The 18,087-nt window shown below is 39.8% G+C and overlaps 1 protein-coding gene across 9 annotated transcripts in view; it reads left to right on the top strand.

Moving 5' to 3' along the window:
- PRELID2 (PRELI domain containing 2) overlaps positions 1–18,087 on the top strand; it is a 63,864-nt gene that overhangs the window by 29,636 nt on the left and 16,141 nt on the right. For all 9 annotated transcript variants that reach the window (XM_072826330.1, XM_072826335.1, XM_072826331.1 and 6 more), the window contains one exon: positions 4,109–4,214. In XM_072826330.1, coding sequence (XP_072682431.1) covers positions 4,109–4,214 — 106 coding nt within the window. The remainder of the gene's footprint in view (positions 1–4,108; positions 4,215–18,087) is intronic.

Below are 18,087 nucleotides of genomic sequence, written 5' to 3'. Positions count from 1 at the left end.
CTTCTGAAAGAAATTGAGGAAGACACAAAGAGATGGAAAAATATTCCATGCTCATGGATTGGCAGAATTAATATTGTGAAAATGTCAATGTTACCCAGGGCAATTTACACGTTTAATGCAATCCCTATCAAAATACCATGGACTTTCTTCAGAGAGTTAGAACAAATTATTTTAAGATTTGTGTGGAATCAGAAAAGACCCCGAATAGCCAGGGGAATTTTAAAAAAGAAAACCATATTGGGGGCATCACAATGCCAGATTTCAGGTTGTACTACAAAGCTGTGGTCATCAAGACAGTGTGGTACTGGCACAAAAACAGACACATAGATCAATGGAACAGAATAGAGAACCCAGAAGTGGACCCTGAACTTTATGGTCAACTAATATTCGATAAAGGAGGAAAGACTATCCATTGGAAGAAAGACAGTCTCTTCAATAAATGGTGCTGGGAAAATTGGGCATCCACATGCAGAAGAATGAAAGAAACTAGACCACTCTCTTGCACCATACACAAAGATAAACTCAAAATGGATGAAAGATCTAAATGTGAGACAAGATTCCATCAAAATCCTAGAGGAGAACATGGGCAACACCCTTTTTGAACTCAGCCACAGTAACTTCTTGCAAGATACATCCATGAAGGCAAAAGAATCAAAAGCAAAAATGAACTATTGGGACTTCATCAAGATAAGAAGCTTTTGCACAGCAAAGGATACAGTCAACAAAACTAAAAGACAAGCTACAGAATGGGAGAAGATATTTGCAAATGACGTATCAGATAAAGGGCTAGTTTCCAAGATCTATAAAGAACTTATTAAACTCAGCAGCAAAGAAACAAACAATCCAATCATGAAATGGGCAAAAGACATGAAGAGAAATCTCACAGAGGAAGACATAGACATGGCCAACATGCACATGAGAAAATGCTCTGCATCACTTGCCATCAGGGAAATAGAAACCAAAACCACAATGAGATACCACCTCACACCAGTGAGAATGGGAAACATTAACAAGGCAGGAAACCACAAATGTTGGAGAGGATGCGGAGAAAAGGGAACCCTCTTACACTGTTGGTGGGAATGTGAACTGGTGCAGCCACTCTGGAAAACTGTGTGGAGGTTCCTCAAAGAGTTAAAAATGGACCTGCCCTACGACCCAGCAATTGCACTGTTGGGGATTTACCCCAAAGATACTGATGCAATGAAACGCCGGGACACCTGCACCCCGATGTTTCTAGCAGCAATGTCCACAATAGCCAAACTGTGGAAGGAGCCTCGGTGTCCATCGAAAGATGAATGGATAAAGAAGCTGTGGTCTATGTATACAATGGAATATTACTCAGCCATTAGAAACGACAAATACCCACCATTTGTTTCAACGTGGATGGAACTGGAGGGTATTATGCTGAGTGAAGTAAGTCAGTCGGAGAGGGACAAACATTATATGTTCTCATTCATTTGGGGAATATAAATAATAGTGAAAGGGAATATAAGGGAAGGGAGAAGAAATGTGTGGGAAATCTCAGAAAGGGAGACAGAACATAAAGACTCCTAACTCTGGGAAACGAACTAGGGGTGGTGGAAGGGGAGGAAGGCGGGGGGGTGAATGGGTGATGGGCACTGGGGGGGGCACTTGACAGGATGAGCAGTGGGTGTTATTCTGTATGTTGGTAAATTGAACACCAATAAAAAATAAATTTATTAAAAAAATGATCCTTGGGTCCTTATTATTATTAGTTTTGGTGATTACCAAGTAGTATATATTATAGAAAATTAGTAAAAGGAAGAAGATTAAAAAAATAACACCTATAATTCTAATGTCCAGAGATTCTTTTCATATTTCACTTCCGTTATTTCTTTTTCTTTCTTTCTCTCTTTCTTTCTTTCTTTCTCTCTCTCTCTCAGAGCTGAAATTAAACTGTATATTGTTGTGTAACCTGCTGTGTTTTGCCAGGGAACTTAAAAGAAGGCTTATCTAGCATGCAGGATTTAGGTTGCCTATGTATAGTAAGAAGAAAATGATGTGCTTTGTCAATGAATTATTGAGGGAAAGTGCAACATTTCCTTCTCTAGCAGTCTTAAAATATACTAGGATAAACTCATTTCAATGATGGTGAGGGCATGACCCCGCTTTACTGCCTTGTTATTCTCTGATATGTGGGCAAACCATGAGAATGCTTTTCTGAGCACTTACATCTCCCAAAAGTAGCAGAAAGAAATATTGGTTAGAATATGATGTAAGAGAGACTTTTATTAATCCCTCACCTACACTTGCCTTGAGGACTGAAGAGTTTATCTCTCCCAGGAGTGTAAGACTGCTCAACTTTTCATTTTTAAATATTAAAATCACTGTAAAATTCTACTCTGACTAATCTGGAATAAAGACAGGAAAGATTAGTGTCACTAGGATATAGTTTTACATGAACAAATCATTTTAAATAGGCTTAAATCTAAGAGGTGGAAGCTGCTTTGCCTAGACTGACTATTTGCTTAGACTATTTATGTCAGATTGGCTAGGATAACTCTGTGTGTGTGTGTGTGTGTGTGTGTAAGAGAGAGAGCTGAAGGCTTCCTTTTACAGAATGCACAATCTGAATGTAGAGGCTACTGCTATTAGAGAATCAGAAATTATCATATCAGTCTAATAAGAGTTATGATAACTATTTTTTACCAAAATCACAGCTTTTTGGATCCATTATTTTCTCAAAATATCTTTCTTACTGTGAGGGAATGTACTTATATATTGTATATCTATATATCTATATAGAGATATCTATATATGCACACACAAACCCCGAAATACACATATAGGAGACATGGCTCCTGTCTCTTTTTCCATAGAGATAGAAGAAAATAGAGGAAATATTTTCTTTGTTGAACACTTTTGGTTGTAAAGAAATGTAATATTAATGAATTTATTCACATAGCAAATGCTTGCTGAACTCATTGAGTGAGTTTGTTGCAAATGGGGAATAGGAGATTGTCTAAAAGCATTAAAGGGTGGCAACAAGCTATTTAGTCAGTGGTGTGCATGTAACTGTACCTGTGACTTGGTGGCCTCAGAAGGGGAGTCCTCATTGCCTGCAGGATCAAGTCTTAGCTTCTCAGCATGAGAAGACAATTTGCAATCTGGTCTCCATTTGTCCTTCAGCCTCTTCCTCTCCTAATATCTCTCATGCCCACCTTATGCCCTGGTCATTCTGATGAACAGAATTTATTAAGCTCCTTAGTCAGTTTTGGGCTTTTTCAGATAATTTGTGGCTTCTCAGACATTCTCTGTTTCTTCATGTTCTCTTGCCTGAGTCCTTGTGGTCTTCCTGATTGGAATGGTTTTTCCTTTCTTTGCTGGTGTGACACTCGGCCACTTGCCTATTTGTCTTTTCCACGAGTCAGTGGGATCTTGGAAGGCAGAGACTTTTTTCCTCTCTGAGTCTCTAGCACTAGGTGAGGTGCTTAGTGTACAGTAGCCGGTCAGTGTGTGGAACTTTTTTCCCCTGAGCTTTATTGAGATATAACTGACATGTAACATACTGTAAGTTTAAGGTATACAACATGGTTTTATATATGTAGGTATTATGAAATGATTACCATAATAAGGTTAGCTAACACACCCATCACCTCTCATAGTTACAATTATTTCTGTGTGTGATCAGAACTTTTAATATTTATTCTTTTAGCAACATGAAACAAATATTCTTTGAGTAAAATAATTGCTTATATTAACTCTTTTTTAAAAAGATTTTATTCATTTATTCATAAGAGACACACACAGGGGGAGGGGTGGCAGAGATACAGGCAGAGGGAGAAGCAGGCCCCACGCGGGGAGCCTGGTGTGGGACTGGATCCTGGGACTGGATCCTGGAACTCCAGGATCATGCCCTGGGCCGAACACAGGTGCTAAACCGCTGAGCCACCCAGGGTTCCCCTATATAAACTATTTTTAACAAAACTTTTGTTATAATAGGCAATTATTGAATTGTTACAGATATTGTTCTTTGTTGATTGTAAGTGGTAATTATGCTGTTGGAAATTTCTATAGTTTAAATATCCAAAACATAGAATGACATCAAAGATTTTTAAAAATTTTTTAATTTTTAAATTTTTTACAGGACAGAGTTCATTCAGAGAGGGAGGATTTCAATCACAGGGGCTGGCTTTCTCAACTGCATTTTGGAAACTTTTGCCAGCACATTCTTAAGACAAGGAGCCCAGAAGGTAAGCTTGCTTCTGCTTTGAACCAACGTTCATTTTAAGAAACCATGAAGATTCCCATTGGGTTATTGAATAAGGCTCACGAGCAGACATCATGAAAAAAAATGCAGTTAATAAACAAACAAAAATAAGCAAATAGATGCAAAAATAATTATGTTTACTAATTACTACATAAATCCGATTCAAAGTAAAACTTAAGTGCCATATGTGACCCATTAAATTAAAAAATATGCCAGTGAAGAATATGTAATAATATGGAAAATACTTAGAGTCTAATTAAGAGATATAATTAGAATGAATAATTATATTTTCAATATATACAGTATGAAGACAACTTTTTCATAAAAAAGGTAATAACCGATATTTATTGAGCATTTACTAAGTATCATTCACCGTAAAAACCACTTTTTATTTATTTCATTTTATCCTCACAAACCTTTGAAGTGACTATTTATATGAGCTCCTGGTTGTCAATTCTTGTGGTTTTCAAACGCTGTTCTTGTGGGAGCTTAGGCTTCCATGAAGGTGATTCAGAGGCCGCCGAATAGTTTTAAGGTCTATACCCTGTTTTAAGTAGTGCTATTCTACTTTTACATCTGTCTTAACATCTGTCTTATGTAGAGCTGCAGATTTACTATTTTCTTGCCTTCACAGCATTATTTTCAAAACTTCTTTAGGATAAAGTCTGTTCCTTTTGCCTGAGTATATATCTGTTTCAGGCGTTTTGAATTAGTGACAAATTCATTTTCAATACCTTGTTTTATTTATAATATTGTACTTTTCAATTGTTATTAATTGTGATGAGCATAATCACTTACTTCCAAGGTTTACTCAGGACGAATGCTATGCATGTATTACCTCGTTTTGTTTTGTGTAATAATAGGTTTAATGGCAGTAGGTTTAATGGCTGTTATTTGTGGAACAATAGTTTTAATAGTAGGTTTAATGGCTGGTCTGAAGGAATATTGTAATGGACTCAGATTTTCTGGGTAATGAACTTTGTTCTCCCTTTGCAAGTCTAGGTTCAAGAATGAACCTGGACCGTGGGTAGTTGGGGAGGCTGAGGGTGACGATGAGTAAGTGATCCTGTACTGTACCCCCTAAACATACCGTCAAGATTAATGATGTGTTCCTGGCCTAGAGGTGCATAGACTGGCCCGGCCTGTTTAAGCTGGCTGTGAAGTAGCCAAGCCTCTGGAAGGTCTGATGTGACCTTTACTCACTCAGACGTGACTGCAGGTTTTTTTGCTATATTGCAAAGTATGCATGTTTCTGCAAATGGGGCTAAAATTAATGGGGCTGATGAGAAGAATAATTTCATTGTTATATCCCTGAGTCAGTTTTCTTGTACATTGTTTTGATCAAAATTGACAAGCTTTTTCTGTAAAGAACCAGATAGTAAATATGTTAGGAATTGTGGGCCAAAAGGCAAACTGCCTTTTGTATGGTATGTATGATAGTATGTTGATACTTTATAACAAGAGAGAAATAAATTTCCACAGATTTCTCATTGAGAAAATTAAAAATATGATAATTGAATTTTGTTTATAATGCAGTTCTTCTAAGGAGAAAAATGGTGTTCTATTTTGTGGGGGAACATAATATTTAGCTAGATTGTGACTCAAAGTTAGTGTTCCCTACCATCAAATTGCAGTGTTCATTTGTAAAAACCATTCTTTTTTTTATTATTATTATTATTTTTTTGATAAAAACCGTTCTTATCTTGTGGACCATACAAACACAAGTGGTGGGCTGGGTTTAGCCTGTGGGCTATTCAGTTTTCCAACCCTTGCTTTAGATACATAAATATTCTTTGATTAGTTCAGGGAGGTCTATATTTGACTCGTCCATCAGTCTGAACCTATTAATGACTTTTAACCATACACTGGTTGTATATATTCTGATCCTGTGAGATGCGTAGACACTGTTAGTCCCCTTATATTGATGAGAAATGTCTTGAAGGGATAAGTGCACCTAATATGTGGTTGGCTATTTATCTGCCTTCCTTTTTCTTACACATATATGCTGAGTACCTTCTTTGTGCTAGGCACTGTGTTAGGCTTGGGCTAGATGGATTTACTCAAGGTCATGGGACTGGCAGAGGGTAGAGTCTGGTCTCACATCGCCATCTTTCACAACAAGTCTTTGCCCCTTTACTGTGCATGATATGTTCAGATAAATGACTCTGAATGTTTGCCTCCTTAGCGCTGTGCTGTGTATCAGATGCACTTATGGTGGTCTTACTCCCTCTGTAGTTAATTAGGACTCTTTGGTTGCAAGTAACAGAAACTACTTTAGCTCACTGTAAAGGTACAAGGGTGATGAAGCAGGTGGGCTTCAGAATGGTCTGCCCTGGGACAGGAGCTGCCAGAAACCCATAATATTCCTTTTTCAGCACTATGTAAGAATATAAGAATATGCATCTGTTTTATTTTCTTTCTCTCCTCCACAGACTGTAGAGCATGTCCAGGTGTGTGTGTTACATAGAGTTCTGGCCAACAAAGAGACTGTCTGCTTATTTCCTTCATTTCCAAAATCTTCAGAAGGGACTCTTGTCCTTTCATGGGCAGAAGTCGAGTTTTACGAATAGGGCTCAACTTGGGCTGTGACTATGTGGGTCAGGGTTGGGATGGGTCACTTCCCAGGGAAAAGGGTGGTGGGATGTGTCCATACCCAAAGGTTTCTGGCATAGTCTCACAATAGATTCTATGTTCTTGATGGCAGAGAGAGGGTGTATACATCTTAATCCCAGTTCCCCTCAGCCCATAGTAGCTTGTGTAGTGCTCCTACATTTATGTGGAAATGAGCAGAAAGAAGATAGAATGCACAGCTACATTTCAGTTGGTTTCTGATGAATATTATCTGGAAATCACCAAGTGACTTTAAATTTTTAAAGCGAGGAACCCAACTAATTTCTCCTTTATCTTACTTCTGCTCAGAAGTAAGAATATATTTTTCCTACTAGGTTTTGCCTTTTCTGACTTGCCTTTTTTTTTTTTTTTTCTCTTTTAAGAGGCTTAATGAGTTAGCTTTTCAATTTTAGGAGCCACTTGTGCTAAATTGTCTTTTACCTTTTATCCAAGTAGTGATGTTTTCTGGTATCAGCCTAACTTCGTGATAAACCTTCACAGCTGAGCCTGCATAAATGGCTTTTGTGGAAGTTACCATGAGAGTGTTTTAGGTGATTTAATTTTCACTTTAGGACTTTATCCTTAAGGCTGTGTAGTAAAGGTAAAGGTGGATCTGATATCTATTTTTATCCAGAAAAAGCACAATGAGGCACTTACAAAGTTTATATCTCTGTGTTTGTAAATTAGAAGCTAGCCCTAGATATGGATCCCCAAGGTGAGGTCACTTGTGTTCCTCCAGAGCCTTCCACAGTTTGTTTTCTTCTCCTCCCTTCACCACTCTGAGGTGACTTGCAGTTCAGGGGCTTTTTTGACACAGTTGCTGACTTTTCATATATTACTCAGAAAGGACCTCACTTTCCTCTTAGAATGAAAGTATGTGGGCAGGAGAATGGGGATTGCCCGCTGGTAGCCAAGTCAACCACTATGTTTTTGAAATGGAAGCTGTTCTAATTTCTAGTCCACTAAAGCCCCTTGTCATTATACTGTGGCATAAATCACTTTACCCCTCAGACCCTAATTTTTTTTTTTTTAAGATTTTTAAAAATTTATTCATGAGAGACACACACACACACACACAGGCAGAGACAGGCAGAGGGAGAAGCAGGCTCCCTGTAAGGGAGCCCAATGTGGGACTCATCCCAGGACCCCAGGATCACACCCTGAGCCAAAGGCAGATGCCCAACTGCTGAGCCACCCAGGCGTCCCAATCCTAAGTTTTATTGTCAACAAGGTGGGAATTTTAATGCATCCCCACAAGCAGGTATGAAAACTATGCTTGAAAGTTTTCAGTAAATTGAAAAACACAGGTCAAATATACATAAGGTGTTCTTTTTGTTTTTAAGAATTAAAAAAATCCAACTCACATCCAACTTTCATACTTTTGTGGTTACGTTTGTTTTTGTTTCTTTTCAAAGTCATATGAACACACACTGGATCTTAAACTCAGAAGTGTAGTTCCACAAATACTTTGGGAATCAACAATGTGTCAGGCATTGGGTAGGATTCTGGAGACACAGGTAGGAAAGAGACAGAATTTACAAGAGTGGAGTAAAGCTTATACATCTTTACTTCACAGGTATCTAACTCAGGGTAGAAAGCCTGACAGGCAATGAATAAACATCTGTCGATGGTGAGAATTACTGAGCCCCACTTGGGGTTCGGTGCTTAGCACTATGATCAGTGCTGGAAAGGATATTGAAATACAACTGTACTTAGAAGGGGTTCCTAGATGCGAAGCACTACGTATGGTATACATTACCCAAATTACCTCTTATCTTTTAAAGATTTATTTACTTGTTTGTGAGAGAGACCGAGAGAGAGAAGGGGGAGGGGGGAGAGAGAATCCAAGGAGACTCCCTGCTGAGCACAATGACTGTAGTTAATGAATGCCATATCACATATTTGAAAGTTGCTAAGATAGTAAATCTTAAAAGCTCTCATGACAAGAAAAATGAATTCTGTAGTTCTGTATGGTGATGAACGCTAACTGGACCACAGTATATACAAATACCAAATTATTCTGTTGTACACCTGAGACTAATATAAAGTTGTATGCCAGTTGCGCCTCAGTAAAAAGAAAACATACACGTGAAGGTGATGTTGGGAATGATGTGGTTGGTAACATACAAAAGATGAGAGGAAAAATGTCATCCATCAGTTGGAAAGTTCAGGGAATCATGGATTCTCAATGGGAAGACCTTCACTTCTTGAGCCGCTGATCAAATCCAGATTCAAGCACGACACACAGACTCTCTGGCTCTGACTCTTAGGGGCACAATGGGGGATCAGCTCTTGAGTCCCTGTGTTGATCTGTAAGTTTGGGAAGCAGAATGTTCGAGAAGAGGAAGCATGAGTGTTCCATATGTTATTTGACTTGCCAAAATTGTAAATCAAGATGTAGAGGTAAACCTACAGTGAAGATCTCCTGATTCCCCCCCACTTCAAATATTAAAAACTATATTAAAGATTTTTTATTGTGATAGAATATGTGTTACATAAAATTTACCAGTTTAATTATTTTTAAGTGCACAGTCTACTGCCATTAAGTACATTCAGTATTGTGCAGCTGTCAGCACCATCCAAATCCAGAACTTTTTCATCTTCCTAATAATAACTTGGTAGCCATTAAATAAATGATAACTCCCCATTCCTCACTCCTCCCAGCTCCTGGCAACCACCATTTTATTTTATTGTCTCTGTGAATTTGACTACTTTAGGTACTCTGTATCAGTGGTATCATACAATATTTGTGCTTTTGTTTCTGGCTTATTTCACTTTGCATATTGTTTTCTTTTTTTCTTGTTTCTTTTTTTTTTTTTTTTTTTTAGATTTTATTTATTTATTCATGAGAGACAGAGAGAGAGAGAGGCAGAGACACAGGCAGAGGGAGAAGCAGGCCCCATGCAGGGAGCCTGATGTGGGACTCGATTACCCGGGACTCCAGGATCACGCCCTGGGCCAAAGGCAGGTGCTAAACCGCTGAGCCACCCAGGGATCCCCTTCATATTGCTTTCAAGGTTTATCAATGTCAGAGTATGTGTCAGTATTTCTTTTTAAGGCTGAATGGTATTCCATTATTTGTATATACCATATCTTATTTATTTATTTATTCATCAGTGGATATTGGGTTTCTTCCACCTTTTGGCTATTGTGAATAATGGCTGCCATGAATATGGGTCTGTAAATATCTGTTCAGGTCTTCGCTCTCAATTCTTTCTTCATTATAAGGTAATTCTGTTTAAATTTTTGAGTAGCTGCTTAAAAGTTTGAGATAGCAATCTATCTTTGTCCATGGCAGCAATGGACTGTACCATTACTACATATTTTTCTCAAGTCTGTCCAGAAGAATGGTGCTATATATACTATACTCTTGGCTGGTGACACTAGTGAGTGTGCCATATGGTGCCTTCCTGAGTCTGAGAAGCATGCAGTTTTCTCTTGATGCTACCATAGTCTTTGTCTCTCTATCATAATTTCATGTCCTGGTGGACAGTTTTGATCCATGATGGATTGGAAGTGTTGAAAAGTGCCGTAGACGAGTAGCACACTGCATGCCAAGTACATATTTTAACTTGCCTTGAGGTAAGTAAGCACGTTCAAAAAACAAATCAGGAAAACAGATCTGAAGGAAAACAGGAATTGAAGGAAGTCTGAGACACATGAAAAGCTTCATACACATTTCTGCAGTCTAGGGGAATGGCCAACAGCTGTGAAGCAGAGGTGGGTGGAGCCCAGGCCACTCAAGTCCTACCTCGGGGATCCTAGGAGAAGGACACCACAGAGAGATCAGGATAGTCTCCCGGGCATGTGTGGCTCTGCAGGTGCTTCCCACCTTGGGGAAGGTAGCCTTTGGGTCTTGGTTTTCAACCTTTTCTCCATTATCACCCACCCATACCCAGTGAGCCTTTTTAGAATTTTTTTTCTATTTTTACCCCTTCCCATGAAATACCAATACCACAGATATACTATCTGCTTATGTACCATATTATACCTTTGCTTTTATGTATGCAAAGAAAAATGTAAGGTATTTTTCACTCCCCAAAACAAATTGTCACCTTGTGTTGATATGGTTCCCGCTGAGAAAGTATGCTTCATACCACACTGGTTGTAACTGTCTCCATCTCTTCACGTCCAAACAATCCCCAGTCAATCCCCCTGGCCCTCAACCCCCAAAATTCCAAACCAAAATGGTTAAGAACCTTTTGGTGAACTCCCACATGGTTCTTGCAGATTTCCTGTTTTATTCTTCTGGGAGAGGTTTAGGAGATAATGTGGATGATAACACTCTTGTCATGCAAGTGTTCTTTTTTAGCCCACTTGTCTCTGTGCTTGGAGACACTGCAAATGCTGTGGAAATGCAGAGCTCTCATTATGCACTTGCTTAGAGGATTTTCTTTTCTTTTGTTTTTTTTAAGTTTGTGAAATACATTTTCAATGTGTAATAAAATAATTTGTTATCTTAGCCACTCTCCTGGCAAGGCCCCATTATTAGTCCCATCATTATTCTTGTGTTGATCCGGAGGCTGAAGTGGAGAGAGGCTGAATTCAACAGCATGTGAAATACTTGTCACTGAAACAATGTGGGCAAGTCACACAGTTTGAACATCACTTTAGAGAAGGTCTGGCCTACACACGCTACAGCTAAAGATATCTGAACATGCTGTTTCCTTAGGGTGTTTATAAAAATACATTTTAATAGTGGAATATAATTCTCTGAGACAGAAGATACTATTCTTGTGTATATACTAGTATATATAAATGTGTGTGTATGTATATATGTGTACACACACAGCGTACACAACACACACACACACACACACACACACACACACACACACTATATGTAGTAGTCCAAAAGGACATTTGAAAAACCTGGCTACTATTTGCATCATTTTTGCAAACTATCTTGGTTATCTATGGCTGTGTAACACATTATCCCACCACTCTACTGCGTACAACACATATTTATGGTCTCGCATTTTCTGTGGATCTGGAGTCTGGCCATGGCTAGTTGGGTCCCCTGCTTCGGGGTCATACAAAGATAGAATCAAGGGGTTCACTGGGGCTGTGATCTCCGGGGAAGGCTCTTATGGGGATACTCAGTTCTAAATGTGTTCATATGGTTGCTGATAGGATTTTATCAACTTCCCTTGGTTCCTTGCCATATGGGGTTCTCACAACATGGCAGCAAGCAAGAAAGGGCAGGAGACTGCCCGCAAGGCAGAAGCCATAGTTCTTGTTACCTGATCATAGGAGTGACATTCATTTCATTTTTTGTATTGTGTTCATTAGATGTAGCCTGCACTCAAGGGAAGGGGATTGAACAAGGCAGGCCTGGCTCACTAGGAGCAGCATCAGCGCTGCCTACGGTACTGACCTCAGCTGAATGGAATGCCAAGTCACCAATTCTTTATGGTACATATTGGGAATTAATGATAATTAGAAGTTGGTAAGAGGGGACGCCTGGGTGGCTCAGCAGTTGAGTGTCTGCCTTTGGCTCAGGGTGTGATCCTGGGGTCCTGAGATGAGTCCCACGTCGGGCTCCCTGCATGGAGCCTGCTTCTCCCTCTGCCTGTGCCTCTGCCTCTCTCTGTGTGTCTCTCATGAATAAATAAATGAAATCTTAAAAAAAAAAAAGTTGCTAAGGGTTGCACCCTCACAACCTTACTGCCAGCTTATAAAAAAGTTCTGTGACACAAACGGACATTTTGTTAACCATTTGTTTCTAAGTAGGCACAAAATAGTTTACCTGTTTTATAAATCTGATTAAGTCTCTGTCCTTTTGGATGTTCTGACCATGAACTGCTTAAACAGCTAGCCCACAGAGAGCAGAGCTGACACTATTCCCAAGGCAGGATTCAACTGTTTTAAGGATAGCATCAGGCAGCCAAATCTTCTGATGCAGTGGGTGGTCAGAGGACCATCTAGGCATGAACTTCGGTGCCATCCCTAAAGTTGGTTGGGGCTTGGTGGTAGACTCTTAGACCTTCATTGTGCAAGGACAGGCTCGAAATTTGGGCTGATCCCTGTATCTTAGGTTCCACTAATTCTATTGAGAGTCCATTTCTCACATTCACTAGGATGTCGCTAATATTATCAGTGAAAAGTCACAATTTTAACATTCCTTATTCCAGTTAACAAAGCCCCTGCTGTTTTCAATCATAAAGGTAACTGAAGTTTCTGGGGAGTGAATTTTCTGATTAAAATGCTCATAGCCCAACCCGAAAGGTGCATTGGGACACCCTACTGTCCCTGGTGTATGATGTGAACTAACACATGCACCATAATATTATAGTGTATGTGTGCTGCAGTACTTTGAAGCAAATTATAGATATCCTGGGGATCCCTGGGTGGCTCAGCGGTTTTGCGCCGCCTTTGGCCCAGGGCATGATCCTGGAGACCCGGGATCGAGTCCCGCATTGAGATCCCTGCATGGAGCCTGCTTCTTCCTCTGCCTGTGTCTCTGCCTCTCTCTCTCTCTCTCTCTCTGTGTCTCTCATGAATGGATAAGTAAAATCTTTAAAAAAAATTATAGATATCCTGATGATCATGAACCAGACATCAGTTCCTGAACCTAGTATATTCTGCCTTTAGAAAGATTATGTTGTGCCCAAGATTGCAAATCCGAGAAACCACCAAGGAGCCGACACCGATGCAAGTACATGAGGGTTTATTTACAAGCTCGAGCTTGGGTCCAAGTATACTGCACACAGCAGAGCAGGGGCTAGGACCCTGAGGCTAAGAGGCGTAGCAGCTTTATAGGGGCCAGTGGCCAATGAGATTGTAACACACATAGAAAGTTGCACAGTCATGTCGGTCCACATGCAGGTGGCCAATTGAATCACAGTTTACCCTATAGTGACCATTTGAACTAGCCTATCACTCTGGTCAGAATTGGCGCAGTTTTGGCGGGCAAAAGGCGGGGTTACATTGTTATGAGCCGATTTCAGGTAAGGGTGTGCTCAGCGGCTAGACTAGGGTGGGGCAGCGCCTTAAGCAATAAGCAGGTCATGTGAGGGTTATACATGAGATGGCGGGTATAGCACAAAATGGAGTTAGTCCTGCTCTGCTTGTCCAGGGGTAGGGGATTTTTGTTAAATTTCCTGGGTCCCACAATTATTCAGTATGAAACGTGTTTAACATAAGGATTAAATGTGAAGCTTTAGAGAAGTGCTCTTTGGTTCATGATCTGTTTTTTTTTACTTCCTAGATGTCACATTTCACGTCCTGGACCCTCATTTTTCTCATCTCTAAAATGGAGTGATAGTGGCCATACTTCATATGGTTATTTTAAAGATTAAATGAGGGCACGTATATGAAATATAGTTGGCACATAGAGAAACTTCAAGAATTATTAGTCTAATGGAAGTTCTCTGATAAGATCATTTTTATAATATGCTCTCTTAGGTACTTACCTGAACAAAAATTTCAGATTGTAGCAGTTTATGGTGCTTTAAATATGACTTTTTATGTTTTTTTAAGATCTGTTATTTTATTACTCAGTGTATCCACATTTAACATTTTGATTTAGTTCCTTCTGTGTGTCTTTGTGTATGTTGGCATATGTATGCCAACATACACAAAGACATACATGTACCTTTGGTAGTTTTTGAAAGACAAAGTTGGGATTATTCTGTTTATTTAGCCCATCTTTTTCATTTATGGACATATCATTAACATTTGCCTTGAAGACATGAGTTTTGATGCCTTCATAATAATTCTTTTGGCATAATTTCTTATTGTTGGTTTCTATTTTTTTTCACCATTATAGATAATGTTGTGGTAATTCCATGAGTATAAATACTTGTGTGTATTTCTCATCACTTCCTCAGTTAAAGAGTGTGCACATTTTTAAAACCTTTGATGCAAATGGCTAAATTTCCTTACAAAAGAATTTTACTAATTTGTAGCTTTCACTGCAGGCCGACCGGATATTTCTGGTTTTCTTGCTGTGTGACTTGAATGAAGGACCTAACCTCTTAGAACTTACATTTGTCATTAGGAAAGCAGCGTTCATTATTCTACCCCCATAGGATTATTGTGAAGAGGAAATGAAATTGTTAGCTCTCTAGTCTGCTGATTCCTCCTCTGAAGACACTGAAAGTTAATGCTTCTGTCATTAACTAGCTGTTTGACTTCAGTCCTCCCCCAAGCTAATGTGTTACCTTGGACTGGTTGTCTGAGCTGCTCAGTTCCCCTCATCTGTGAAATGAATGTCTAGTAGACACCCATGGTAGTCACAACCCTAAAATAGAGTGGACATTTCAAAACCCAATAATTCTGAGATGGAGACAGCAGATAAAACTGTCATTCAAAAGAATAAATAAAAGTCACAAGTATGACATAGGCACATCAGTATAATATTCTGCTGACTGTATGTTGGAAACTTGTATTTCCTTCTCGGTTATGTGAATCTTTTCAAGATTTTTTCCATTACTTGAACCATTTGAAAGAATTGATGAACTATGTTCTGTCCTTGGTTCCAGAGAGTTTATTTTACCTCTCAATTTACTTCTGTTGATAATACTTTTTAATCCTACTCTTGAGTACTCAAATAGGTTAATTTACACCGTATTTATTCATTAGATGCTGTGAGGATATTACCAGGAATTCTGATTTTTAACAACTTATTTCAAAATGATAATAGTAGTTAAATGATAATAGTAACTGCCCTCTTCTTACATATCTATCCCCTCCCCATCAGCTCAGCTTGTCTTGCTATTTCTAGAGTTTTAGTCCTGAGCAATGTAGCCTTTGTAGTGAAAACCACTCGGTGAAAATGAGTATTCTGTGAGTGATAACAGTCCTTTCCCTGAGGTTAAGTCAATGCCTTTACCTCAACCATGAGATTTAGGAATCCAGAATCCCTGATGGCTCATTGGAATTCAACAGGGTTGTGATAGACTGCTCAGTGGTAAAACTTTGGGGAATCCCTGAAATGGGCCAGCTGCAACTGTGGGGCATTGCCTTCTGTAAAATTAGATGAACCTGAGAAGTTAGGCTTTAGCTGAAATGGCAGAAGGTGGTTTCTTTTCTTTTCTTTTTTTTTTTTTTTAGAGATTTTATTTATTTATTCATGAGAAACACAGAGAAAGAGAGGCAGAGACACAGGCAGAGGGAGAAGCAGGCTCCATGCAGGGAGCCTGATGTGGGACTCAATCCTGGGTCTCCAGGATCACGCCCTGGGCTGAAGGCGGTGCTAAACTGCTGAGCTACCTGGGCTGCCCCAGAAGGTGGTTTCTTGACCCCGAGATGCGTCACTGGTGTTATTTGCGTAGTGATCAGGAATCATGTCTCCGCACATCATCTAAAGCAGGGGCCAAGATTCAGGAAATCTGGGTGGTGACCCTGCTTTGGCTGCTCTCAGTGGCCACATTGCTTGGACTGACTGCTCTGAACTTCAGTATCATTTTTTATAAATTGGGGATTGGACTAGACTAGGAGGGTTGTTTTCAATTCTGACATGTTATGGGGTTTTTTTTTGGAGCTGCCCCTCCTTTCCCTCAGTGTGTAAATACCAAGACTTAATTTTTATTTTTTTCTGATAGTCTTTAAGCCAGCATAAAAATTCAGGAGTTTAAGCTAAATCGGGGTCTAGCAACATCAGAGATGATTCATATAACAGGTAGATAGATAGTCAAGGGTTGAGGTGGTAGCCGTAAAATATTTTAAAATAATAGACATGCTTTCAAAAAACACTAGTTAGCAAGGGAGTGGATGGTAAACATGTGGTAGGGGTGTTGCAATTTCATTTTATAGTCCTGTTCAGGCGAACTAAATAAACTGTGTATTACAAAGATTTATAGGTGTTGTAGGGGTCTTTGAGGTATTGGTGACTGATAATAGATAGGTTGGCTTATTTTTAATCCATGCCTTCTGAAAACTCAGACTGTTCTGGAAATTTGGAGAAAATCAGATACTATATCAATATTAACTATAATCTATTGAGTGTTTACCTTGAGCCAAGCACTGCACTATTTTATGAGCAGTGAGTTCTCCTCGTGACTCCGCGTGAGAGAGTTCTCCCAGTGACTCTCCACCTCCCTCCCTGGTTTACAGATGAGGGAGTGGAGGCACAGAGGTTACTTGCCCAGGGTCATCAGCTGCAGGTGGCAGACCTAGAATTCCAGGTGTTGACTTCAGAGCCCATCCTCTTAACTGAGGTACTCTTTGACTCCCTGACTTGCAGGACAGAATCCTTTCCCCCTAAAAGCTTGGGTGAGGCGACAGGACAGCAGGGGGTATGACCTTGAAGTCAGATGACCTTGAAGTCAATACTTGTCAGAACATGGAGAAAATGTCGTTGTCTCCCTAACACTGTGATGCTTGCTTTCCTGATGCTCCTTTACTCTCACACCGACCCAGGAATCTTTGGGGATTTGGGAGCCATGTTCTCTCCACTGTTCTCGATAGAATTTCCGACCAAACCTATTGCTTTTTTGAGCTCGCATTCCCACTCAGTTGCGCTAAATTCAAAAACAAAGACAATGAGAAAAATAGGTATTTGTGGCCACCATAAATCTTCACATACCTCATAAAAACCTAAGGCAGACACAGAATTGAAAACTGAAACAGCTCTGGCCAGGTGGCATTGAAATACTGGGAAAATTGGGGCTGTGTCTGCAGATTGTGTGGATTAAGTGCATTTGAGGCACAAATCTTTTGTGGATCTAATCTATTGTAGGACTGGACTTGAATTCAGCAGGGTTCTTTGTGCTAAATTAAGATTTTTAGTTTGACCAACAAGGCCAGGAAAATGTCATTGAGGCTTCTCAGATCAAGAATTAATACAGAATTCTGGGTCGAGCAACTTGAATTGCAAAGGTAATTTAATTCCTTAAAGGTACATCCAATAGTTAAACTCGGTTGTGAGCTTAAGCCCTGCAGCATACTAATTAAATGCTCTCTGAGTTCTCTGAGGTGTCCAGCTGTTTCCCTTGATCATTCTTCCTCCTCTGTTGGTGGGGATTTCTTTTTCTGTCTCCCCACTCTGTGGGAGAATTTCATCTCTTGCTGAATGACGGTGGTGCCCACCCTTTGTGGGACTTGTGGTACCAGGCAAAGCCCCAGCAGGAGGAGGGGAGAAGGCTGGAGTATCTGCCTGGTAAGGAAGAAAGAAGCCTGTGGCTTATGAACCCAGGTTTGTTAGGATGATATTTCTTTGTCACCTTCCATTTCTTTGGAATCCTACTTGCTGCCTGGGATTTGACCCCTTTCTCCCTCCCTTTCTTCTTCCCTTCCTTGAG

This window comes from Canis lupus, chromosome 5, assembly GCF_048164855.1.
Source record: "Canis lupus baileyi chromosome 5, mCanLup2.hap1, whole genome shotgun sequence".
Classification (NCBI taxonomy): Eukaryota; Metazoa; Chordata; class Mammalia; order Carnivora; family Canidae; genus Canis; species Canis lupus.
Note: the sequence above shows the minus strand (reverse complement) of the source record. Positions and strands in the feature narration are given on the sequence as shown.